Genomic DNA, 22,757 nt, shown 5'->3' on the forward strand with positions numbered 1-22,757 from the left:
TTCCGGCCTGTGAAGAAGTGGGAATGTAAACTAAGTTATTCCAGTCGGTCTCCAAATTGAGTTCTGGTGTTTTCGTAAAGGAAAGCCTCTTTGTTTATTTCAGCATAGAGACACATTTATTCATTCAACAAGCTTTTTCAGAACACTTACATTATGCACGTGAAAAATCACAGGATGTGTTGTTGTTAAGTTTCCAGATGGGGCAGGCCAGGGGATTATAGGGGGGCGGACAGCATGGGCACCTCCCCTTACTCAGCACATAGGGAAGGCCTCCTGGGAACTCTCTAAACCGAAATTGACATAATAAGTAGGAGTTACCCAAGCCAAGGAAATCACAGGATGTGTGCTGCAAAGATTCAAGATAGGGTAAACCAGGGGATTATAGGAGGGAGGACAGCAAGGGCACCTCCCCTTGCTCAGCAGATAGGGGAGGCCTCCTGGGAACTCTTTATGTTTTCAAAAACATATTTTTATTGATTTCAGAGAGGAAGGGAGAGGGAGAGAGAAATAGAAACATCAATGATGAGAGAGAATCATGGATCGGCTGCCTCCTGCATACCCCCCACTGGGGATCGGGCCCACAACCCAGGCATATGCCATGACAGGAATGGAACTGTGACCTCCTGGTTCATAGGTCGATACTCAACCACTGAGCCACGCTGGCTAGGCCTGGGACCTATTTAAACTGAAATGGACATAATAAGTAGGAGTTGCTCAGGCCAAGGAGGGATGATGCACCAAATAAATGCTCAAAGAAATGTTTAATCTAAGTAAGAAAGCCAATGAGGAGAGGATCAATCTAAGTCATTGTTAACAACAGCCCATAAGGCAGGACAAAAGTTCTGGAGTTGGTACCATAGGCCCACATGTAAGGCCAAGACTGGAGAATGAATGAGTGAATGAATGAATGAGGTACTGGGCAGAGAGGAGCCCTTTCTACACCCCAGGCTTCCTTCCTTGGCCTGCTTTTCTCAACATGCTTCCCCAACTCCGAATGCCACTCACTCGGTCTATGGCCAGTCCTCAGGTCAGCAGTCTACAAACCAGGTGGTGGGCCCCGGGTGGGTGGGGGCAGAAGAAGGGCAAATAGCATATTTCTATTGTTCTTACATCATTTTTAAATGTCTAGTTTGTCGATATTTTCTAGTGCAGGACATACTATAATACATTGCCAAGAGCCTCTCCACTTCAGGGCTATAACTGTACATCGAATTTGGGGGTTACTGGCCTGCAGACTCAGAGAGGCAAGAGACTATGTGGATTTTTGCTCACTGTGCTCAATGTCGTCAGAGCCTAACACAGCACTGCCTGGCACACAGTAGGAGCTCAGTAATCAATTCTTGCTGATAAGTGAGAGAGTGAGCAGGCAACAGCACTCATTCATTTTCAGTCTCCCATATTCTGAGCACCAGAATGTGCACTCGCAGAGTAGATACTCATGAAGTTGAACTTGTTAAATCGTACATATTCTAAAATGATGCCAGGGCGAATAACCTCAAGAAGTAATGTCTACACAGGAAAATGGTGGTCGCAGAGCACAGGTAAGGAGGAAGAGGACGTGAGTGAATTCCTGGCCCTACCAGAAGCCAGCTGTGTGACCTTTGGAAATCACCCAAACTGTCTGTCTCCATTTTTTCATCTGAAAAAAATGGTCATGCTGGTTCTTGTGAGGTGTTGACCAAATACCCTGCACAGAAGATTTCACAAGTTGCCTGTTGCTTCGTGATTAGTCAGTGCTCACCGTTATTATAATTCCTGTGCAGTTTGGTCGTGGAGTTCAGACTCATCCTGGCCCAGAGGACCTGCCCTTAGCGAACTATGTCACCTCACATATTCAGTAGCAATGAGTCTATCATCCAGTGACCTCCCCCCCCCCCACCCCGCCCCGTTTCTCCTTAGCACACACATATTTATTTATTTATTCTGGACATGGGTCATTCAATTCCAGTGCTACACTCCACACATCCACACTAGGGGTTCTGCACACCTCGTTACCAAGAATGACTTCCAGTTACCTGGCTACTGAACACATCACTTACAGACTTGTCATTCTGAAGGATTTAAAGCTGATCAAACAGAAAAAATTATGCTCTAAAATTATACTCAGGAGTTTGGAGTCAATTCCAAAATTGTCTGGAGCTTTCAAAGGCCATCTTCCAAGGCCTTAACCTTGTCTGTGCTGCCCCATGACCTTGGAATGACAGCTTGCTGGAGAAGTCTGCCAGTGCTGACCTGTGGGGGGTTCCACAGTGTTTTTCAGCATTCCCCCCCACCTTGTGACTAAAATGCAGACTCCAAAGCCCCATCCCTGCGAGTCTGATTTGAGGATATGGGCTGCAACCCTGTTCCGTGGGAATCAGCCCTGTCCTGCATCAGAGCCTCGGTGCTGGGAAGGCTCAGGGAGCTCACCGGGTCTCCAAAACACCATGGGCCCTAGCCAGTTTGGCTCAGTGGATAGTGCATTGACCTGCCGACTGAAGAATCCTGGGTTCGATTATGGTCAAGGGCACATGCCCGAGTTGTGGGCTCGATCCCTGTAGGGAGCTGATATAGGGTTAAGCCTCAGACTGACCTGTGGGCAAAGTCACAAACAATTCCCAGCTTAGAGGGCACAGTCCTCTTAGCATAATTAGGCTTGACTTTATGACACTCCCTAGATCTTATCTGGGAAGCTAATGGGCTAAGGAAGTGCAGGAAGTATAACCATGGTGTAAACAAGTGAAACTCACAAGAACAGTGTAAACAAGTGAAACTCACAAGAACAGTGTAACTTTGGTAACCACTACCTTGTTTACCTCTCACTATAAAATAAAGGCTCAGCTTGCCTTGGGATCTCTCTCTGTGGCCTCAGCCAGGCACAGGGAAGATCCACGGAGACTAAGGAAAGCTAGAGAGTTTTGAACGCTGTCTCTGTGTAAAACATTCTTCGCCGACTCTGTCCACACCTTTGGGAACCCCTGGACCCGCTGGGGCTGGCCCCCAGCAGATCCCGAGTTGGGGACGAGCAGGAGACAGCCGGTCAATGAGTCCCTCTCATCGTTGATGTTTCTATCTCTCTCTCCCTCTCCCTTCCTCTCTGAAATCACTAAAATTATATTTTAAAATTACAATGTCCTTAGGTGAGGATTAAAAAAACCCAAAACACCCTGGGTTGTACTGCCCAAAGGCTCCAGACTCCACCTTTTCACCCAAGTGGCAACAGGCCGTCCAGCCCCTCAGGTCCTCGTGGGTCCTGACCCACACTCACGGGAGCTGGAGGGGCAGCAGAAAGCTGGGCTGAGGCAGCATGTCCAGAGACTAGGCAGGAGCAGGAGAGGGGCAAGTCTTCAGCAGCCCCTCTGGGAAAACCTCAGGGCTTCTTCCCACAACAGTGCTTCTGGCATGGTGCAGGGTGCCAAGGAGGGGTGGGCACAGTGCCCAGCCCGCAAGAGTGCCCCTGCTGAGGGATGATGCTGAGGAAGGACAATCCCAGCAGCCAAGGAAGAAACCTCTCTCCTGCGCTCCACCCTAAGTGCATTTCATGATCTCCATGCTACAAATGAGGAAACCGAGGACCTAAGAGGGAAGGTCATAGTGTTTATTGGGGTGAAGTGGCTAATCACCAACAAGCAAGTCAACTGAGCAACGGGACATGCTTGAGTGCTCCCAGTTTCATATCCAAGGCAGTCATATGGCCAAGGGTGAGCAAGGTGGGCTCCCCAGGGCGTCAGCTCACACACTGACTGTGCTCCCGGAAGCAGCCAGCGGCATCTGCTGAGGGCGATGTCTGAGACCAGCCTGAGTGCACGTCCCATCCTGCACACCTATCAGGAAAAGATCTTTATTATGGTCATTTTGTAGTTTCAGAAACTTAGCTTCAAAAAGGTTGAGTAATTGGACCCAGACAATAGGGCAGTGAAGGCCTGGGGCGGGACGGCGGGGAGGAGAAGGCTGGAGGGGATCAATATGGGGGAAAGGGGACATATGTAATACTTTCAACAAGGAAGATATATTTTAAAAGTTAAATTTTAAAAAAAGGTTGAGTATTGCTGCAAAGAACAAGGCTGCTAAGCATTGAAACTGGGCTTAGAATCCAGACAGCCACGCAAAAATCTGTAGTCTTCACCCAATGCTGGGCTGCAAGGATTCTAGAACTTTCTTCGTCAGAACTACTTAGAGATCTTATTAAAACTCAGAGTGCTGGGCCCCACTCCCCAAGTGTCTGGAGTGGGGTGGGCTCTGAGAATTTGCATTTCTGAAAGTTTCCAGGCCTCCGCTTCATCTCACAGCCCACCCCATGCTGACAGTGCCTTCAATAGTGGAGATACGGTCCTGCTTGCGTGCTTTGTGGCACGTCCTTTGCTCTATCTGGAATGTCTCCCTCCCAGATCGCCCTAAGAAAATCCTCCAGATCCGCCCAAGGAAATGGCATTCTCTGACCCATCCACCCTGTAATAATCTGCCTGTCCTGTTGCTATGCCATGTAGCAATGATCTCATGGTCTTATGCATACTTACTTTCATCTTTATCTGTTCCCTGTGCTGCGGTTTTACTTTTTCTAGGAAAATGACCTTGTCCTATTTATCTTGTTATGCCCAGAAGTAAGAACAGGCTCAAAGAAATGCCTGTTGATAAATGCATGACTCCATCCCACCCAAGTTTCTGATCCCTCCATAGCCCTGGCCTGACCGTTCTTTCATTCTTATCTTTTGGCTCACCCATGCTGCTCCAGCTTGCTTTCCACGCAGTAACAGCAGGAGACAGGATGATGGTGGAGCGACGAGCATCCGTAAGCATCAACTGTATGATTAATGCTAACGGTGGCCAGGGTCAGTGCAATAAATATATCCCCAGGACCCAAGAAATATGGAATAACACCGCAGTTCTCAGAGCAGATGCTGGGAAACTCCGGGGGGGGGGGGCGGGGTCCTTAAGAACATTTGAAGCAGGGATCCATGAGATCAGATGATCCTAAGATGTTTATGCGTTTTACACTCTCATTCCCAAATTCCCAAGGGCCACGTGGAGTTTTTCAGAGCTCACCCAAGTATGATATCATGGCAGACTGAAGTCAGAAACAGATATGATTACTTAGCCAGACATACTAGTTCAATCTCCTATTAATCCAGGCATCAAAGAGAGTTGCAAAAGTATAAAACGATGCCACTTTTCCCACTAATTATTATTTGTTTTCTAAAGTATAGATTGTTTTCATGAAATATGGTTTTCATGTTACCAAGGAAGGGTTTTATTACTGTTATCTTTAAATGAATGAAAAATATTTTTTTAAATTTCTCATTTTAAATCAATACAGTAAATGCTGATATGTATAACCTTCAGGGGTCCTCAAACTACGGCCCGCGGGCCACATGCAAATACAAATATTGTATTTGTTCCCGTTTTGTTTTTTTACTTCAAAATAAGATATCTGCAGTGTGCATAGGAATTTGTTCATAGCTTTTTTTTTAAACTATAGTCCGGCCCTCCAACGGTCTGAGGGACAGTGAACTGGCCCCCTGTTTTAAAAGTTTGAGGCCGAAACCGGTTTGGCTCAGTGGATAGAGCGTCGGCCTGCGGACTGAGAGGTCCCAGGTTCGATTCCGGTCAAGGGCATGTACCTGGCTTGCGGGCATATCCCCAGTAGGAGATGTGCAGGAGGCAGCTGATCGATGATTCTCTCTCATCGATGTTTCTAACTCTCTATCTCTCTCCCTTCCTCTCTGTAAAAAATCAATAAAATATATTTAAAAAAAAAAGTTTGAGGACCCCTGACCTATATAAACTCGAGCTCTCTGGGGTCCTCAATGGATTTTAAGTGTGCAAAGGGATCCTGAGACCAAAAGGTTAAAAGACCTGCTGAATCTGATGCTCCACAGTGGAAGGAAGCAAAAATCTTCCATGGTATATTAGGTTATGGGGTGCGGGGGAGGTGCCCTCCTCTTTTAAAGGTGACTTTATGTTTTTTCTCCTTGACAATGTTGTAGGAGCCACAGAATGCAAAGTTAGGAGGGCAAGCATGGAAGACTTTTGTAATCCATGCAAAACACCAGATATCAGCACCAACAATGCCTATGCCTTACTTTTAAAATCTCTTTGTTTTTATATGGGAAGGGCATATAGATGAAATACAGTTGTGCACCTCATAATGATGTTTCGGTCAGTGATGCACCTCATATACAGCAGTGGTCCCATGAAATGATAAAGGAGCTGAAAATTCCCATCACCTAGTGACAGCATAGCTGTCATAATGTCAGTGAAACCCATTTGTCATGTGTTTGTGGTGTAGACAAACCTACTGCGCTGCCAGTCATATCAAAGTCTAGTGCATACAATCATGTACAGTACATACTACTTGATAATGATAATAAACAACCATGCTACTGGCTTCTGTATTTACTATACTAAACTTTTTATTGTGATTTTAGAGTGTACTCTTTCTCATTATAAAACAGTTTGCTGTGAGACAGCACGCCTGTTATACCAGCAGCAGCCTCATCCATCTGGTGTTTACCTCGTCCCTTGATTGCATAGTTTAATCTTGTGTTTGATGTAATCTCACATTGCATCGTTTTCGCCTGTTCTTGACTTAATCTCATGTTGTTTTGTACAGTGATGTGCTGTACAGGCTTGTAGCCTAGTAGCAATAGGCTACACCACACAGCCTAGGTGTGTAGTAGGCTATACCATCTAGGTTTGTGTAAGTGCATTCTTACGTTTGCACAATGTCAAAATCACCAACTATGAATTTCTCAGAACGTTTTCCTGTTATTAAGCAGAAAATCTATAATAATAAAAGCATAATATGCTAATTAGATCAGACAGCCGAACTTTCTTTTGGATTAAGCTGCGGCAGCGAGGGCCAAGGGCAGGCAGCTGCGGCAGCCGGCGGCAGCAGCAGTGGCAGGGTGATGGGGGCAGCACCTTCCCCTGATCTCCAGGTCGCCTCCCTCAGAGGGAGGCCAGATCGTGGCTTAGGCCTGCTCCCTGGGCCTCTAGTGACACTATAAATAAGGAATTATGGCTTCAGCTTAAAAACTGCCTGAGATAAAGAAATGGGTTGTAGCCCGGCCATCGTGGCACAGTGGTTGAGCATTGACCTATGAACCAGGAGGTCACGGTTCAATTCCCAGTCAGGGCACATGCCTGGGTTGTTGTGCACTCGATCCACAGTGTAGGGCAGTGATGGCGAACCTATGACACACAAACTCATTTTTTTGGTTGATTTTTCTTTGTTAAATGGCATTTAAATAGATAAAATAAATATCAAAAATATAAATCTTTGTTTTACTGTGGTTGCAGATATCAAAACATTTCTATATGTGACGCGGCACCAGAGTTAAGTTAGGGTTTTTCAAAATGCTGGCACGCCAAGCTCAAAAGGTTCACCATCACTGGTGTAGGGCATGCAGGTGGCAGCCGATTAATGATTCTCTCATCATTGATGTTTCCATCTCTCTCCCTCTCCCTTTCTCTCTGAAATCAATAAAAATATTTTTTTAAAAATAAATAAATAAATTAGCCCCAGTTAAAAAAAAGAAAGAAATGGGGTGTATTAGTTTGCTAGGGCTGCTGTAACAACATATCACAAACTGAGTGGTTCAAACAACAGACGTTTCTTGTCCCACCGTCTGAAGATCAAGGTGTCAGCAAGGCCATGAGCCTCTGAGGGCACTAAGACAGGATATGCTCTCCTAGTTTTTGGGACTTCCTGGGCTTGTGGCAGCATCACTCCAATCTTCACAAAGTGTTTTCCCTGGGTGTGCATATGTGTGTTTCCAAATTTCCACCCAACCTATTGAATTAGGGGCCACCCTAATGTCTCATGACAACTCGATTATCTCTGTGAAGAGCCTGTCCCCAAATAAGGTCACATTCTGAAGCACTGGGGCTTAGGACTCTAACACATCCTCTTAAGGCAGCGGTTCTCAACCTGTGGGTCGCGACCCCTATGGCGGTCGAATGACCCTTTCACAGGGGTCGCCTAAGACCATCCTGCATATCAGATATTTACATGACGATTCATAACAGTAGCAACATTACAGTTATGAGGTAGCAACGAAAATAATTCCATGGTTGGGTCACAACATGAGGAAGGGCCAGAAGGTTGAGAACTACTGTCTTAAGGGGACGCAATTCAACCCATAACGATGGACAATGACAAGTTAGAGAAATTATAAGAAAAAGAGGCATGTGTTAAAACCATGGGGTCAAATCAAGGAAGCCAATTTCATATTTTGGTCCATGACAATAAAGAACCAAGAAGGTTTCCAGGACCAAACCTTGAATTTCCTCATGGCATTGTTGCTATTTACCGCCAAGTACATGGAAATGTTACTTGGAGAACTGGGTCTTCTATTGTTAAATTTCTTGCTGGGCTGGAGGAGTGAGTTCACATTCCTATAAGTCAGTCCTGTTCAGATGCTGCAGGTGGGGAGAACAATCTGGACCTGCATGTTTTAGAACCAATTCTAAAGTCCAAGAGAGGAGGGGGTACGGAGGACAAGAAAGAGGAAAGCCCTGGCCAGTTTGGCTCAGTGGATAGAGCATCCACCCGAGGACTAAATGGTCCCGGGGTCGATTCTGGTCAAGGTCACGTATGTACCTCGGTTTCAGGCTTGATCTCCGGCCCAGTCAGGGCGAGTGCAGGAGGCAACCAATTGATATGTCTCTCTCACATCGATGTTTCTCTCTCTGTATCTTCCTTTCCTTCCACTCTAAAAAAAATCAATGGAAAAATATCCTCGAGTGAAGATTAACAAAAACAAACAAACAACAACAAAAAAAAAAGGAAGAAAAGTGGAGTCCTCTATAACTCTAAAATCTTCTAAAATGTGGGGCCTCACAGACATTTAAAGATGCAGCTTATGATGATGAGAAATGCGACTACGAATGAAATGAGCTTGGTTAGTGAATTTAGAGAGGGACACCTTGTAAAGAAAGACAAGTGACGAAGAAAACATTGTGTTGTTGTAACCACAGTAGTCATTTGAGCCAGGAAAACAGTTGGAAGTTGACCAAAGGGAGCCAGGAGACTGAGAGACACTGGGCCCAGCACCCACCATGCCTTGGGGCCTGGGCAGTGAGGAGAAAGCCACACCTACCGGCCACACCCATAGGAAGAAGCTGCACTTACTGGGGGAGTGTTATGCTGGCTACCAATTTTTTAAAATATATTTTTTGATTGATTTTAGAGAGGAAGGAAGAGGGAGAGAGATAAACATCAACGATGAGAGAGAATCATCGATCGGCTGCCTCCTGTATGCCCTCTACTAGGGATGGTGCCTGAAACCCGGGCATGTGCCCTGACTGGGAATCTAACCGTGACCTCCTGGTTCATGGGTTGATGCTCACCACTGAGCTACACTGTCTGGGCTTGCTGGCTACCAATTTAGCAGCTTACAATAATGCCCAGCTAGAACACACAGTTGCCCTGGGTCTGAGCTCCAGGAACCACCGAGTTCCAGAAGCTACAATCAGAGTGTTGGCCTGCCAGGGTTGTCTCTGGAGGTTTGAAGCAGAATCCTTTCAGGTACACCATGGTGGTCCGTCTGCAGAATCCAGTTCCAGGCAGCTGTCAGTCTGGGGTCCCCATTCCCTTGTTGGCTGTCCTCTGGGGGCCACTCTCTGATCCTAGGGGCCACTGCCACCTACATTCCTTCTCATATCCATCCCCCATCCCTCTGCACACAAGCTACAAACCTCTCTGACTTCCCCTTGTGCCTTCCGTGGGGAGGAAACTCTGCTTGTAAAAAACCCATCAGGGAATCCAAGATAATCTCCCTATTGTAAGGGCTACCGATTAGTAGCCATAATTACATCTGCCATGTAACTTTACATATTCAAAGGCCATGACACCAGGAAGCAAAGGTCCTGAGACCCAAAGCCTGCCTAGCACAGGAGGGCCAGCCTGTGTCTCAGAAAAGCTATCTTCTGTGACTGTATTTTTCATGCATCAAAGGATTCTTTCTGTTTTATCAAAATCTCGCCCTCCTTCCAAATTGCTTTCTAGCCACTCTTGACTTATAATTGCAGCGGTTTCCTTAGCAACAACTGGAGCTGGCCAACCTCTTTCTGATGCAGACCACTCGAGTATTTTTCCACAGAGCGCTGTCCATAGCAACTTCAAGAGAGAGAGACAGACTCGTAGATAGAGAGCATGCAGACAGCTCTTCGGCAGGGGGTGGGTTGGGGGGGGCGTTGAAGGGATTGAGAGAAAAAGGAGAGAGAACTCATGGATATGAACAACAGTGTGGCCATTGTGGGGGTGGAGGGGCATGGGTGGAGGTGGTAGAGGGCATAGAGGGGATAAAAGGTAATGGAACAATTTTAATTTAATTTAAAAGAAAGAGAGAGCTCTCTACCTGTTATGAAAAACCTCACTATGGATCCCTGTTTGCTTCTCCAGCTCATGCTTCACCTCTGTTCTCTCTCTCTCAGCATCCCTGGCACTCCAGGCACGCGTGTGTCATGGAACTCATGCCTCTCCTCTCTGATGGAACAAGCCACACTTTCTCCCAGTCCTCCCTCTACCTTAAAACTGGCTGGGTCTTTAAGACTGGACTCAGGCCCAGCCAGCGTGGTTCAGTGGTTGACCGTTAATCTATGAGTCAGGAGGTCATGGTTCGATTCCCAGTCAGGGCACATGCCTGGTTGTGGGCTTGATCCCCAGCAGGGGGTTTGCAGGAGGCAGCGATCAATCTTTCTTTCTCATCATTGATGTTTCTGTCTCTCTTTACCGCTCCCATCCTCTCTGAAATCAATAAAACTACCTTTTTTTTTAAAAAAATCTGTGCTCAGCCCTAACCAGTTTTGCTCAGTGGATAGAGCATCGGCTTGCGGACTCAAGGGTCCCAGGTTCGATTCCGGTCAAGGGCATGTACCTTGGTTGCGGGCACATCCCCAGTGGGGAATGTGCAGAAGGCAGCTGATCAATGTTTCTCTCTCATCGATGTTTCTAACTCTCTATCCCTCTCCTGTCCTCTCTGTAAAAAATCAATAAAATATATTTAAAAAATAAAAGACTGAGCTCAGAACACATCTCCCTCAGGGAGGCCCTGTGAATCCCAGGCTGAGTTCCATGTAATCAAAGTCGATTACCCTTGGCCATCACACATACCTCATGCCAAGTACTCAGCCTGTGTTACTCCAACACAGGACACAAGATTCCACAGGTAAAGCAGCGCCCATGCAACAAAGTCCTAAGGTGGTTCCCAGCACTTACTGAGTCCTCCATGAGGGCTATTTTCATCCCTGCCACCTACCTACATCAGGGTGCCTCTCTCCTCTGCCATTGGTCCCTCGCCCTCTGTGTGCCCAGCTGCTGGCACAGGAACTGAGTCTGCCAAACAGAACAGCCATCCCAAAGTGTGAATGAACAAGCTGGAAACAAACTCCACAGAATTTCCCCCTGCCCCCAGGGCCCATCTCCTGGAGGGGAATGCAGTGAGCCTGGAGCCCTTCTTGGTAAAAAAAAATAAATAAATAAAAGCAACAGACCTCCAGATGTGTCCTTGGCCCTTCCTCTGAGCAGATGTGCCCTACGGAGGCGGAAGGTGGTTTCATCTAGGCCTGCTGGGGCCCCGAGTCAACTGAAGGAGGGCGGGATGATGCTTGCTTCTCAGTCGCTCCCTCCCTGCCTCCCCCTCTCCTGCTCTCCCTTCCGGTCCTTCTGGCCTTGGCATCTCCACCACCCCCATGCACTACCCCCTCTGTGTTTCCGTGTTTCCGGGACTGTCACTGCTAACCACACACTTCAAGTGTCCTTCAGCCGTGTTTCCAGGGCCCAGGCTGAGAGGTCCACCGGTCTGGCCTGGAACCCCGGCACCTCCACTAAGGAGCTGTGGGGCATTGAGCAGGTCCATGAGCCCTCCTTTGCCTGGTGTCCTCATCTGCAGCAGAGGAGTCATAACAGCGTCCACCTCCCCCCAGGGCTCCTCTGAGGACTCCCAGAGAGATGCAGGCCCAGTTGTTCAGCCCACTGCCTGGTGGGCAGTCAACATTAAGGAGGGACTCACTCTTCTCCCAGGACCCTAAGCTTCAGCACCTTTCGAGTACACAGCTGATGGTTTCAGGGCCGATAGGGCCAGGTCCACTGTGCCTTATTTGACCACGTGGGACCATGGCTCTCAAACTGCCATGCAGAACTGGAAGCAAGGTGTGGGGGTTTATGGGAGACAGTCCCATAAGCAGCGCCACAGAAAGCCCAGCATAGAGGGCAGGCAGCATAGGACTGAGCCTGGGCTGAGCCTTTGCAGAGCCCAGGTGGGCATGTGTTAGGATACCTGAGCCTGAGCTCAGGGAGGTTAGGGCCCAGTCTTATCCAACACCAAGGTGCCCTGGAACAGGGCCACAGGCCCCAAAGGTATTCGGTGGTCATCTGGTTATCGGGGCTGGCTGGCAGCCCTGCTGGAGAGAAATGTGCCCAGCCACATCCTGGAATAAGAAAGCAATCTGCTTAGGGGGCTGATCTTCCCTTTTTGTGATGGAAATCAAGGCTCCCAAGAGGTGCTAAGGAGATAGGGACCTAAGCTTTCTAGTGTGAGAATGGGAGCCCTGAGTTCCAGCCCAGATGGACCACTGGGGAAGGAGCAGGACAGCCAGAGGTACAGGCAGCTAAAGTGTTCAAGGGAACACCCTGGTGGGTGTGGCTCATTTGGTTGGAGCGTCAACACATGCACCAGGGGTCTAGGGCTTGATTCCCAGTCAGAGCAGATACCCAGGTTTCAGGTTCGATCTGGATTCCTTCCCCTATTAGGGGTATGTACAGGAGGCAACCAATCCATGTTTCTCTCTCACACTGATATTTCTCTCTCTCTCTCTCTCTCTCTCTCTCTCTCTCTCTCTCTCTCTCGTCTCCCTTCCTCTCTAAGATCAATAAAAACATATCCTCGAGTGAGGATTTTAAAATAATAATAAAAAAATAATAAAGTGTTCAAGGGAAGAACTCCCATGTGCAGGGACAGTAGCTCAGGAGGCAGGCCCTGCTCCAGGCTCCAGGAGGCAGCGGTGGGGCCTAGAGGAGGATGGTGGTCTTGAAAGGGCGGAGAGGGAGGGTTGCCAAATGATAGCTTTGGACTTTGGTGGGGAAGCTTCAAAGGGCAGAGCAGATATGGTCCTCATGACCTCCTTCCCAACACCCCCCACTGCAACTGCCCCTCTTTGCCTATGTGCCTAGCACTTCCAGGGGCCGCTCCATCCCTGCAGCTCCACTGCCCTCAGCCCTCACCACAGGGCCCAAGTCTCCCCAGATGCATGGTTCCTGTGGAGCCCAGGCCTCAGAGCCCTGGCTCTTCAGCTGCTCTGGGGACTGTGCCCTTCATCTGTGCTGTGGGGGTGGTCAGAGACTCTGTGTCGTCAGAATAGCTGGAGGACACCTCTGGGCACAGACTAAGGGAGCCCCAGTGAGTCTCTCACCATTTCTGGGTCAGCAATACTTTCCCCTCCTCAAATACATGCAGGAAGGACCCAGTCCCTCCTTCTGTCTGCCTCTCAAAGACTTGGAATCAGTTCAATGACCTATGGAGGGCCGTCCTCAATTTGTGGTGGGCTTGTGGTTCCCAGGGGTTAAAGGGCAGGATCCAGGAGTGATAAAACCATCTTAGCCTCTCTTCCCCACTGGCAAGGGCTAAGCCCTGTGAAACCCACCTGGTCTGCTCTCCATCCCTCCGGTATCTCTCAGTGGCTATACCAAGGCTGGCCAATTGTCAGCTGCCAGGGTTAGGCTGATCACAGAGGGGTGGGCAATCACCCCACCTCACCCCAGAGTCCTGCACTGAGCTTCTGGCAGGGGCATCTGACCTCACTCCCAGGCCCTACTATGGCCCACTGGTCTCTGGGACTACACAGATGACTTCCCTGACCCTGAGCCCCCACAATGCTACCAGAGAACCTAGGGCCTTCAATCCTGCCTGCTGTCCATCCCCCTATCTTCAATGTTTAACCCAATTATTGCTGGGGGATCCCAGAGTTTCCTGCAGAACCAACCAGCCATTGTTCCTGCCAACTACGCCATCCAGCCCAGAGGATTTCACAGCCCCCATGGACCCTGCCCCTACCATACCCCAATTCTGACTTGGAGTCCCAGGCCACTGTTCTTCCCCAACCCTGTCCCCAGAAGACCCTTCCCTCAATTGCCCACAGCAGAGCCAAAACTCAGCTGAAACATTCAATGATGTTTATTGAAGAGAAATATTTATTGAATCCATTGAAGAAAGGGGATGACAACACAGAGAGGAACTTCTAAAGGCCAATAGAGCCCATAGGTCACACCCCCTTCTCCTGGGGTCCCTAACAAGGTGCCTTAAATGTCCCCACACTGTGGCCCTCCCTCCATAGTCCCCCCTCCCTGAGGGCCCTTTGATTAGACTTTGTAGGACAGTGGACACAGGTGATGTCCACTCACTGCAGGGCTCCCTCCCCCTCTGGACGACATGTTGGGACCTGGCTCTGCCCTATGGCCTGCACTGAACAGACACAAGACACTGGAAAACACAGCAGGGGACATTCCAGCATGCTGAGGAAACTGAGTCACAGGGAACAACAGGGTGGCATATCAGAGCACAGTCCCCGTGGAGCCTCCAGCAGCCGCCTTCTGTCCCTGGTCTATTTTTTTCCTGCCAGAGGTCACTGGGTGAGCGCCAGACGCGCCCTGGTCGGTTCTTCCCATCCATTCTTCTGGGCCCGGGCTCAGGGTCTCCGTCCGGGGTGGGAGAGCGGTGGTGGGAACTGCTCAGAGAAGAACACACACATCTCCACAAGCACAAGCAGCGGTTGGCCTAAATCTACACTGAAAGCAGAGGCTGAGCTCACAACACTGGACGAGAGCTGGCAGAGCCTTGGCTGGCAGTGGGGCTCACAGCACGTGCCGGGGCTGAGAGGTGGCTGCCCCAGGGTCGGGGGGGGGCAGGACACCCACCTGGGCTCACACACACCAGGTGGTTCTGCACAGGCGGCATGGCCTGTGTGTGTGTGTGTGTGTGTGTGTGTGTGTGTGTGTGTGAGGGAGGGTGGTGATTACTTGACACATGGGTCATTATGGAGTTATGAAAAAATGAGTTGGGGGCTCCCCAGGAGATGGAGGATGGGAGTCCAGAGACTGGCACTCCTCTGATGGGCCCTAAAGTCTCCCAGTTCCACGCGGGTGGCAGATGTCTTCAGATGCCCCTCTCCTAGGCTGAGATGGGCTGCTCAACCTAGGCACTGCCTGACCTAGACCTGCAGGAGCCAGAGCATTCTCATCTCCCTGAATGGCAGGGAGGCCTTGGCAGTGCTCCCAGGCCAGCTGCCCAAGTTGGCAGGGGCTGGGGCTAAGGCCAGGTGTGGTGCTACCATGTGTAGGCACCTCTCCTCATCCCATTTGGTGGCAAGTATGGTCATCTTGATGACTTGGAAGGTCTGATGGTGGTGATTAGGGCCCCTTGGGAGTAGTGGGGGACCAAGGGGCAGGGCAGACCCTCCCCTGGGCCCTGCTCCCCATGTGGGGTGAGGTGGCCTTCCCCTGCCTCCAGGGCTCTGGTGCCCCAGAGAACAGGAGGCCACTGAGCCTTCCAAGCTTACTTGAAGGAGGGCTCAGGGGAACTCATCTTCCCAGACCCGTCCTCAATTCCTGACTCCTCCTGGAAGAGAATGAGCTCCTCCTCATGGAGCTCGTCAGCCTCCTCATCTTCTTCCTGGGCCAGGCCCTCTGGGTCACTGCCAGGACCTCCTGAGCCCACCCTAAAAGCAATGCCCATGTGGGCTGGCGAGGGCCCTGCCTGACCTAGACCTGCAGGAGCCAGAGCACTCTCATCTCCCTGAATGGCAGGGGAGGCCTTGGTGGTATCCTCAGGGGCAGGGTCTGCCCCGGTGGCATCTCGGGTTTCAGGAGCAGCCTCATCAGGATCAGCAGTGGCAGGACCCTCCTCATCAGGATCGGCAGTGGCAGGACCCGCCTCAATGGCCACTTCCTTGGCCAGAGTGGCCTCGGCACTATCTTCCTTAGAAAGGGCAGCCTGGGCTGCATCTTCATTGGCTGGGACGGCCTGGCCAACATCTTCATTGGCTTGGGCATCCTGAGCTGCATCTTCATTGGCTGGGGCGGCCTGGCCAACATCTTCATGGGCTGGGGAGGCCTGGACAGCATCTTCGTGGGTTATAGCGGTCTGGGCTGCATCTTCATGGGTTGTAGCGGTCTGGGCTTCATCTTCATGGGCTGGGGCGACCTGGACAACATCTTCATGGGCTGAGGCAACCTGGGCAGCACCTTCATGAGCTAGGGTGGCCTGGGCAGCAGCCAGTCCTCTAATGTCCATCCAGACCCTTTCTTCCACTTGAAACTGCTGGCTCGTAGTCGGAGTGGCCTCACATGCCTCTGACTCCCGAATGAGCCGAAGCATCTCCAGGAAGCCAGGTGGTTTCCCCTCCAGGTGCATCCTCTTCAGCTTGTTCCGGAGCTTCTCGTTGGGGCGAGCCCGCATCAGCACCTGCTCATTCCGTACCTCGTCTGCCACACCTGGGTGGATGGCCTCCTTCTCCATGGCCGTGTGCAGCAGGTCTTCCAGGCGAATCACATAATCAAAGAGACTCTCTTGGGGCTGCTGGGCACAAGTCACAAACTTCAGCCTCATGACCGCCTGGGTGTCCTTGTTCTTAAACACGTGAGCCAGCGCTGTCAGGCAGTCCTGAGCAGAGATGGCAGGGTTTTCATTCAGGAAGCCATACATGAAATTCTGTGCTGGCCCGTGCAGGCTCTCCACCAGCCGCCGCCGCCGCTCCCTTTCTGATATATGGCGCCACAGGTACAGCATGTCGTTGGCGTGGTCCAGCCAGCTCTGAAAGGACTCATTCTTGTGACCTGGCTGATCGTTGCCAGAAAAGTCTCTCAGTTCCTGGTAGGCTATGTTTTCCAGCACAGGCTTCAGGGCCTGATTCCATTGCTGGATCCAGGCTTCCTCCTCAGCTGCATCTCCTGCCTCAGCTGCATCTCCTGCCTCAGCTGCACCTCCTGCCTCAGCTGCATCTCCTGCCTCAGCTGCATCTCCTGCCTCAGCTGCACCTCCTGCCTCGGCTGCATCTCCTGCCTCAGCTGCATCTCCTGCCTCAGCTGCATCTCCTGCCTCAGCTGCAGCTCCTACCTCACCTGCAGCTAATTCTTCACCTGGAGCTTCTACCATATCTTCAGCTTCTGCCTCACCTGCTGACTTTGCCTCACCTTCATCTCCTGCTCTCCCTGCAGCTTCTTGCTCACCTGCAATTCCTGCCACATCTGCAGCTCCTTCCTCATCTGCAGCTCCTGCCTCGCCTGCAGCTCCTGCCAGATCTACAGTCTCCTCCTCACCGGCAGCTCCTGCCGCATCTGGACTTCCTGCCTTGCCTAGAGCTCCTGCCTCACCTGTATCTCCGGACACAGGTGCAGCTTCTTTCGCACCTGGAGCTTCTACTGAGGCCACACCTGCAGCTCCTGACACTGCTGCAGCTCCTTCCTCACCTGCAACTCCCTTCTCACCTGAGGCCCCTGCCTCATCTGCAGGTCCTGCCTCACCTGGAACTCCCACCACATCTTCAGCTCCTTCCTCACCTGCAGCTCCTGCCACATCTGCAGCTCCCTCCTCACGGGGGGCTCCTGCTTCATCTGCAGCTCCAACCCACTGTGCGGCTCCTGCCTCATCAGCCGGGCCAGCCACCGCTTGCCTTTGGGGCTGTGCAGGGAAATTGGGTGCATCCTGTGACTCAGAGTCAAAGACCTGAGGCAGGAAGATCACAGTCCAGTCCTCTTGCTTGCCTGGTATGTGTCGGGGAATCAGATTTCGGTTTAAATTGTCAGCAAACTCAACCAAGGCGACCCTGCACCCAAGCTCCCTTCTGAAGACATTGCCCAGCACTCGGTACCTGCCCAGGGGCCACAGGGCATCCTGCAGGGCCTCCTGGAAGTCCTCCTCCTCGCAGTCGTCAGGGATGCCCAGGATGAGCACAGCGCGCTTTGAGTTCACGCCCATCCAGCCGCACCAGTCCCGCAGCATCGTCAGCGCCATCTCCCAGACGTGGGGGCGGGGGGGAGAGGGGGGGGAGTAGACGGGATAGGAAAGAGGTGCGCAGACTGTCGCAGTCTCTGCTGGGGCCGCCTGGGAATGCAAAAGGGGCGGGGGGAGAGGAACGTTGGTGCCACACAGCCCACCCCACCTCCTCCCAGAACAGTTCGCGCCCCCACCCCCTACTGCCGCATAATCCCCCACTGCACCCCTCACCTCCGCAATGAGAAGGCCCCCTTTGGTCTGGGCTTAAACCCCTGATCCGGTCCTAGCAACTGAAGCCCCTTCTTCCATCATCTGCAAACCCCCAGCCAGGAGTGCTCCCACCCTCTCTTTCCTAGAGCGGGGCTAGAGCTCCTGCGCTTCCTACTCTGACACAGGCAACCTGTAAACCCGCTGCCGCAGCCCCCCCCCCCCCCCGCAGCCGCCGACCTGTAAACCCGCTGCCGCAGCCCCCCGCAGCCAAGTCCAGGGCCCCTCCCCCACCCGCAGCCAGGAGCCCTCTCCTCCCCAGACCCCTGCAGTCTGGTACCCCAACTCTCCTTCCCTCCCTCCCCAACGGCACCCGCCAAGGACCCCCCTCCACCCCCACTGCCTTCCCGCCCGGGCTGAGATCCGACCCCTACCCAGGGCGCTGCCCGCGGTAATTCTGGGGTCCGGCCCCAGCGAAGTCCCCAGTCACCTGCTGACTCTCTCCTCTGCAAGCGCTGCCGCGGGGCGGGGGCGGGGGGTGGGGGGTACCGCCTGCGGGCTGCGGAGCCCACTGCGGATGCCACCGCAGAGCCCTGAAGCCGGAGAGTCAGAAGATCGTGGCCTAGGGCTGCGCAGTCCAGGGGTCTCCCGGGTAGCTCCTTCGGAGTTAAGGCCAGGTGGGCTTCCCGGGGCTTCTAGAAGCCCCGGGTAGATGAGGCAGACAGATCTCTGCAGTCTGGGTGCAGGGCAAATGACTGGATCCGGAGAGCACGTGAGGAGGCGTCAGTGTTGCCCTGGCAATGGGGGTGCGCTTGGTGAGGCATTCATGAGGCAAGGCCTGGAGCCTACACTCATTGGTCCTCCAGCCACAAAATGGCCTCCATCAATAACTGCAGCAAATATGGGGGTGCAGTGGGGGCTGAAAACCAGGAGAAAGGGACCAGAGGAACCTAAGAACAGGTCCCCATGCCCCCTCTGCAGTCACAACCTGCCCTCATTAAGCCTGGAATCTCTACAAGAGAAGCAGGCTAGCTGTTCCCATGCCAGCATTCTCATCACACCTCTTTACACTGTGAGGCCAGCTCTTAACCAGGCAGACAGCCATTGCAGAGGAAGGTCTGTGGGCTTGTGTGAGCCCAACACAGGAGCCATACAAGTCACTGGACATCTGTGCCCTGCACCTAGGCAATAGAAAACCTTTCCTTACCATACGTTGCTGGATTTGACTGGCTGATAGGTAAAGATTTTTGCTGACTGTTCATGAGGGATATGTTCCTGTAATTTTCTCTTTTTTTCTTAACCTTCACTTTTTAAATCAAGATTTATTTCCAGGTTTATCCTAGCTTCACAAAATGAATTGGAAATTGTTCCCTGCTCCCCTATTTCCTGAAAATGTGTGAGATTGGCGAGTTTCATTCCTTAAACATTTGCTGGAATTTACCCATGAAGTCATCTGGGCCTGGATTGTTCTTTTGTTGTGTTTGTTTTGTTTTCAGGAACGTTTTTTTATAGTAAATTAAATTCACTTCTAAGAAATAGGCCTATTCCTATTTTATATTTAACCTGTTGTCAGTTTTGATCAATTGTTTTGTTAGCAAGGAATTTTTCAATTTTATTTAAGTTATCAAAATTGTTGGTGTAAGGATCCCCACAGTAGCCCCTCATTATTCTTTTAGTATCTGCATGATCTATACCAATAGCCCTCTTTCATTCTTGATGCTGATGATTAGTGTACTTCCTCTTCTTGATTAGTCTTGCTGGAGGTTATACATTTCATTGCTCTTCTAAAAATATATGGCTTTGTTCATTTTCTCCATAGTTTGTTTTCTATTGCATTTTGTCCTGCTCTTATCTCCGTTATTTCTTTTTACTACTTATTTGGGATTTACTTTGCTTTTCTTTTTCTCACTTCTTTAGATGGACTGTTACGGCATTGATTTTATGCCTTTTTTCTTTCTGATATGATTTAAAGCAATAAGTCTTCCTCTAATCACTTCTTTGGCTGCCTCCCACTAATTTTGATGTTTTATTTTTATTATCATTCAATTTCACATACTTTTAAAGTTCCTTTGTGTTTTCTTCTTTGACACAAAGAAGAAAGTGTGATGTTGAATTTCCAAACATTTGGGGACATATTATTGCTATTAATTTATAATGGAACTCCACTGTGGACTCAGATAACTTATTATGTAAACCTTCACTTTTTCTAAATGTGTTGAGGCTTGTTTTTATGGCCCAGTATTTGATCTATCCAGGTGAATGACCTTGTAAAGAATCTATAGTCTGCAGTTGCTGGCTATAGTGTTCTGTAAATATCAATGAAGTAAAGGTAGTTGATAATGTCATACAGATCTTCTATATGTTTACTGATTTTTTTGTCTAATTTTATCAATTGCTGAGGCAAGGGTGTTAAAATCTCTGGCTATAATTGTGGAAATATCTCTCTCTCCCTTTATTCTGTCAAGTTTTATTTCCTACTAGAGGCCCAGTGCACAACATTCATGCACTGAGAGGGGGGGTTCCCTCAGCCTGGCCTGCACCCTTTTGCAGTCCAGGACCCCTCAGGAGATGTCTGCCTGCCAGCTTAGGCCCGCTCCCTGGGGCGGACATCCCCCATGGGTCCTTAGCGCTACAGTGGAGGCAGGAGCCCGCCACTGCTGCTGTGCTCACCAGCCGTGAGCCTAGCTTCTGGCTGAGTGGCGCTCCCCCTGTGGGAGTGCACTGACTACCAGGGGGCAGCTCCTGCATTGAGCATCTGCCCCCTGGTGGTCATTGTGCATCATAGCGACGGGTTGTTCCGCCATTCGGTTGATTTGCATATTAGCCTTTTATTATATAGGATAGCTTGAAATTCTGCTATTGGGTGCATACATGTTTATGAATTCTATGTGTTTCTGACTTGCAGGCAGTTAGCTAAACTCAGACTCCAGATTCAGTCTCCCCTGTATTAGGCACCAACTGAAATCTCTGCTCAGCTCTTTTCTTGGAGTGCATATCCAACACAGGGCTCCCAGAGATTTTGACAGAATCTATATGCCAAATGTGGGTTCCCTGTTTGTGGTTCTCCCTCTTCAGGATATTCCCTCTTGCTTTCCCTCTGCCCTGGTCATCCTGCACTCTGCCCTCTGGGTTTCTGGGTTTTTGGCACCCAACATGGCATCCTCTTTAGCCTGACCTCACACATGAACAAATATGCAGACAGGAAACTCAAATTCTACCAATTGTTTGAGGAAGAAATAATGCCAACACTATACAAACTCTTCCAGAAAAATGAGGAGGAAAGACTACTTCCAACTCAGCCAATGAGGTCAGCGTTACCTTTATATCGACTCTATACAAAAAATATGTGACAAGAAAAGTCTAGACCTATATGCTCCATGAACATCCATGCAAAAAAATTCTAAACTAAATTTTAGCCAATTGAGTTCAACAAGATACAAAAATGATAGCATAACATGACTAAGTAGTTTGCCATGAGAATGCAAGTTTCATTTAAACATTTGAAATTTTATCGATGTAATTCAGCATATTAACAAGCTAAAAACTAAAAACCCTCTAATCTCTATCTTAGTCCATTTGTGCCAGTATAACAAAATATCACCAACTGGATGGCTTACAAAGAACCGAAACTGATTCCTCAGTTCTGGAGGCTGGAAGTTCAAGCTCAAAGTGCCAGTATGGTTGAGTTCTGGTGAGGGGTCGCTTCTTGGTTCATAGCCAGTGCTTTTCTGTGCATGTCCTCACATGATAAGGGATCTCTGGAGCCTCTTTATAAGGGCATTAATCCCCCCTGAGACCTCATTACTTCCCAAAGATCCCACCTTCTAATGCCTTTGGGGGCTAGGACTTCAACATATGAATTTTTGGGAGGGACACACTCATACAGTAGCAATCTTCTCAATAGATGTAGAAAAAGCAGGATATGACATCCATTCCTGATTTTTTTAAAAATCACAGAAAACTAGGAATAGAAAGGAACTTCCTCAACCTGATAAAAGACATCTATAAAAAACCTACAGCTAGGGGAGGGAGGGGGTAAGGAGGAGAAATCAACCAAAGGACTGGTATGCATGCATATAAGCATAACCAATGCATACAGACACGGGGGGGGGGGTGAGGGTATGAATGGGAGTGGGGAGAAGCAATGGGGGATAAGGGCACATATGTAATACTTTAATCAATAAAGAAAAAAATATATGTACTATAGAAAAAAGACCTACAGCTAACGTCATCCTTAGCGGTGAAAGGCTGAGTGTCCCCCTCCCCGCCAAATCAAAACAAGACAAGGTTGTCCACTCTTTCACTTTGTATTCAACACTGTACTGGAGGTTCAAGCCTGAGAAATTAGGCAAAGAAAACAAACATCATGCAGATCAGAAAGGAAGAAGTAAACTGTCTTTATTCACAAATGACAGGATTATCTATGTAGAAAACACATGGGAATCTACAGAACAGTTCCTATAACTAATATGTGAGTTTCGTAGGTTGCAGGACTTAAGTTCCATTTGCAAAAATCAATTGCATCTCTATATACTAGAAATGAACAATTCTAGATATTAAAAAAATTTCAAAACAATACCA

General features: G+C 49.7%; 1 protein-coding gene across 2 annotated transcripts; it reads right to left on the reverse strand.

Moving 5' to 3' along the window:
- Positions 1–14,135: 14,135 nt before the first annotated feature.
- Positions 14,136–18,914, reverse strand: LOC308512103 (paraneoplastic antigen Ma6E-like). 2 transcript variants are annotated; one of them, XM_081081910.1, is made up of 2 exons: positions 18,667–18,914; positions 14,136–18,077 (listed from the first exon to the last, which is right to left on the reverse strand). In XM_081081910.1, the coding sequence occupies exon 2, from the start codon at positions 17,985–17,987 to the stop codon at positions 15,531–15,533; it is 2,457 nt and encodes an 818-aa protein (XP_080938036.1). In that variant the 5' UTR covers positions 17,988–18,077; positions 18,667–18,914; the 3' UTR covers positions 14,136–15,530. The 2 variants fall into 2 exon arrangements, with proteins under 2 accessions (XP_080938036.1, XP_080938037.1); XM_081081911.1 differs by having other exon boundaries at positions 18,611–18,877.
- Positions 18,915–22,757: the final 3,843 nt, after the last annotated feature.

The sequence above is a fragment of the Myotis nattereri genome (genome assembly GCF_964212035.1).
Source record: "Myotis nattereri genome assembly, chromosome: X".
NCBI classification, from domain to species: domain Eukaryota; kingdom Metazoa; phylum Chordata; class Mammalia; order Chiroptera; family Vespertilionidae; genus Myotis; species Myotis nattereri.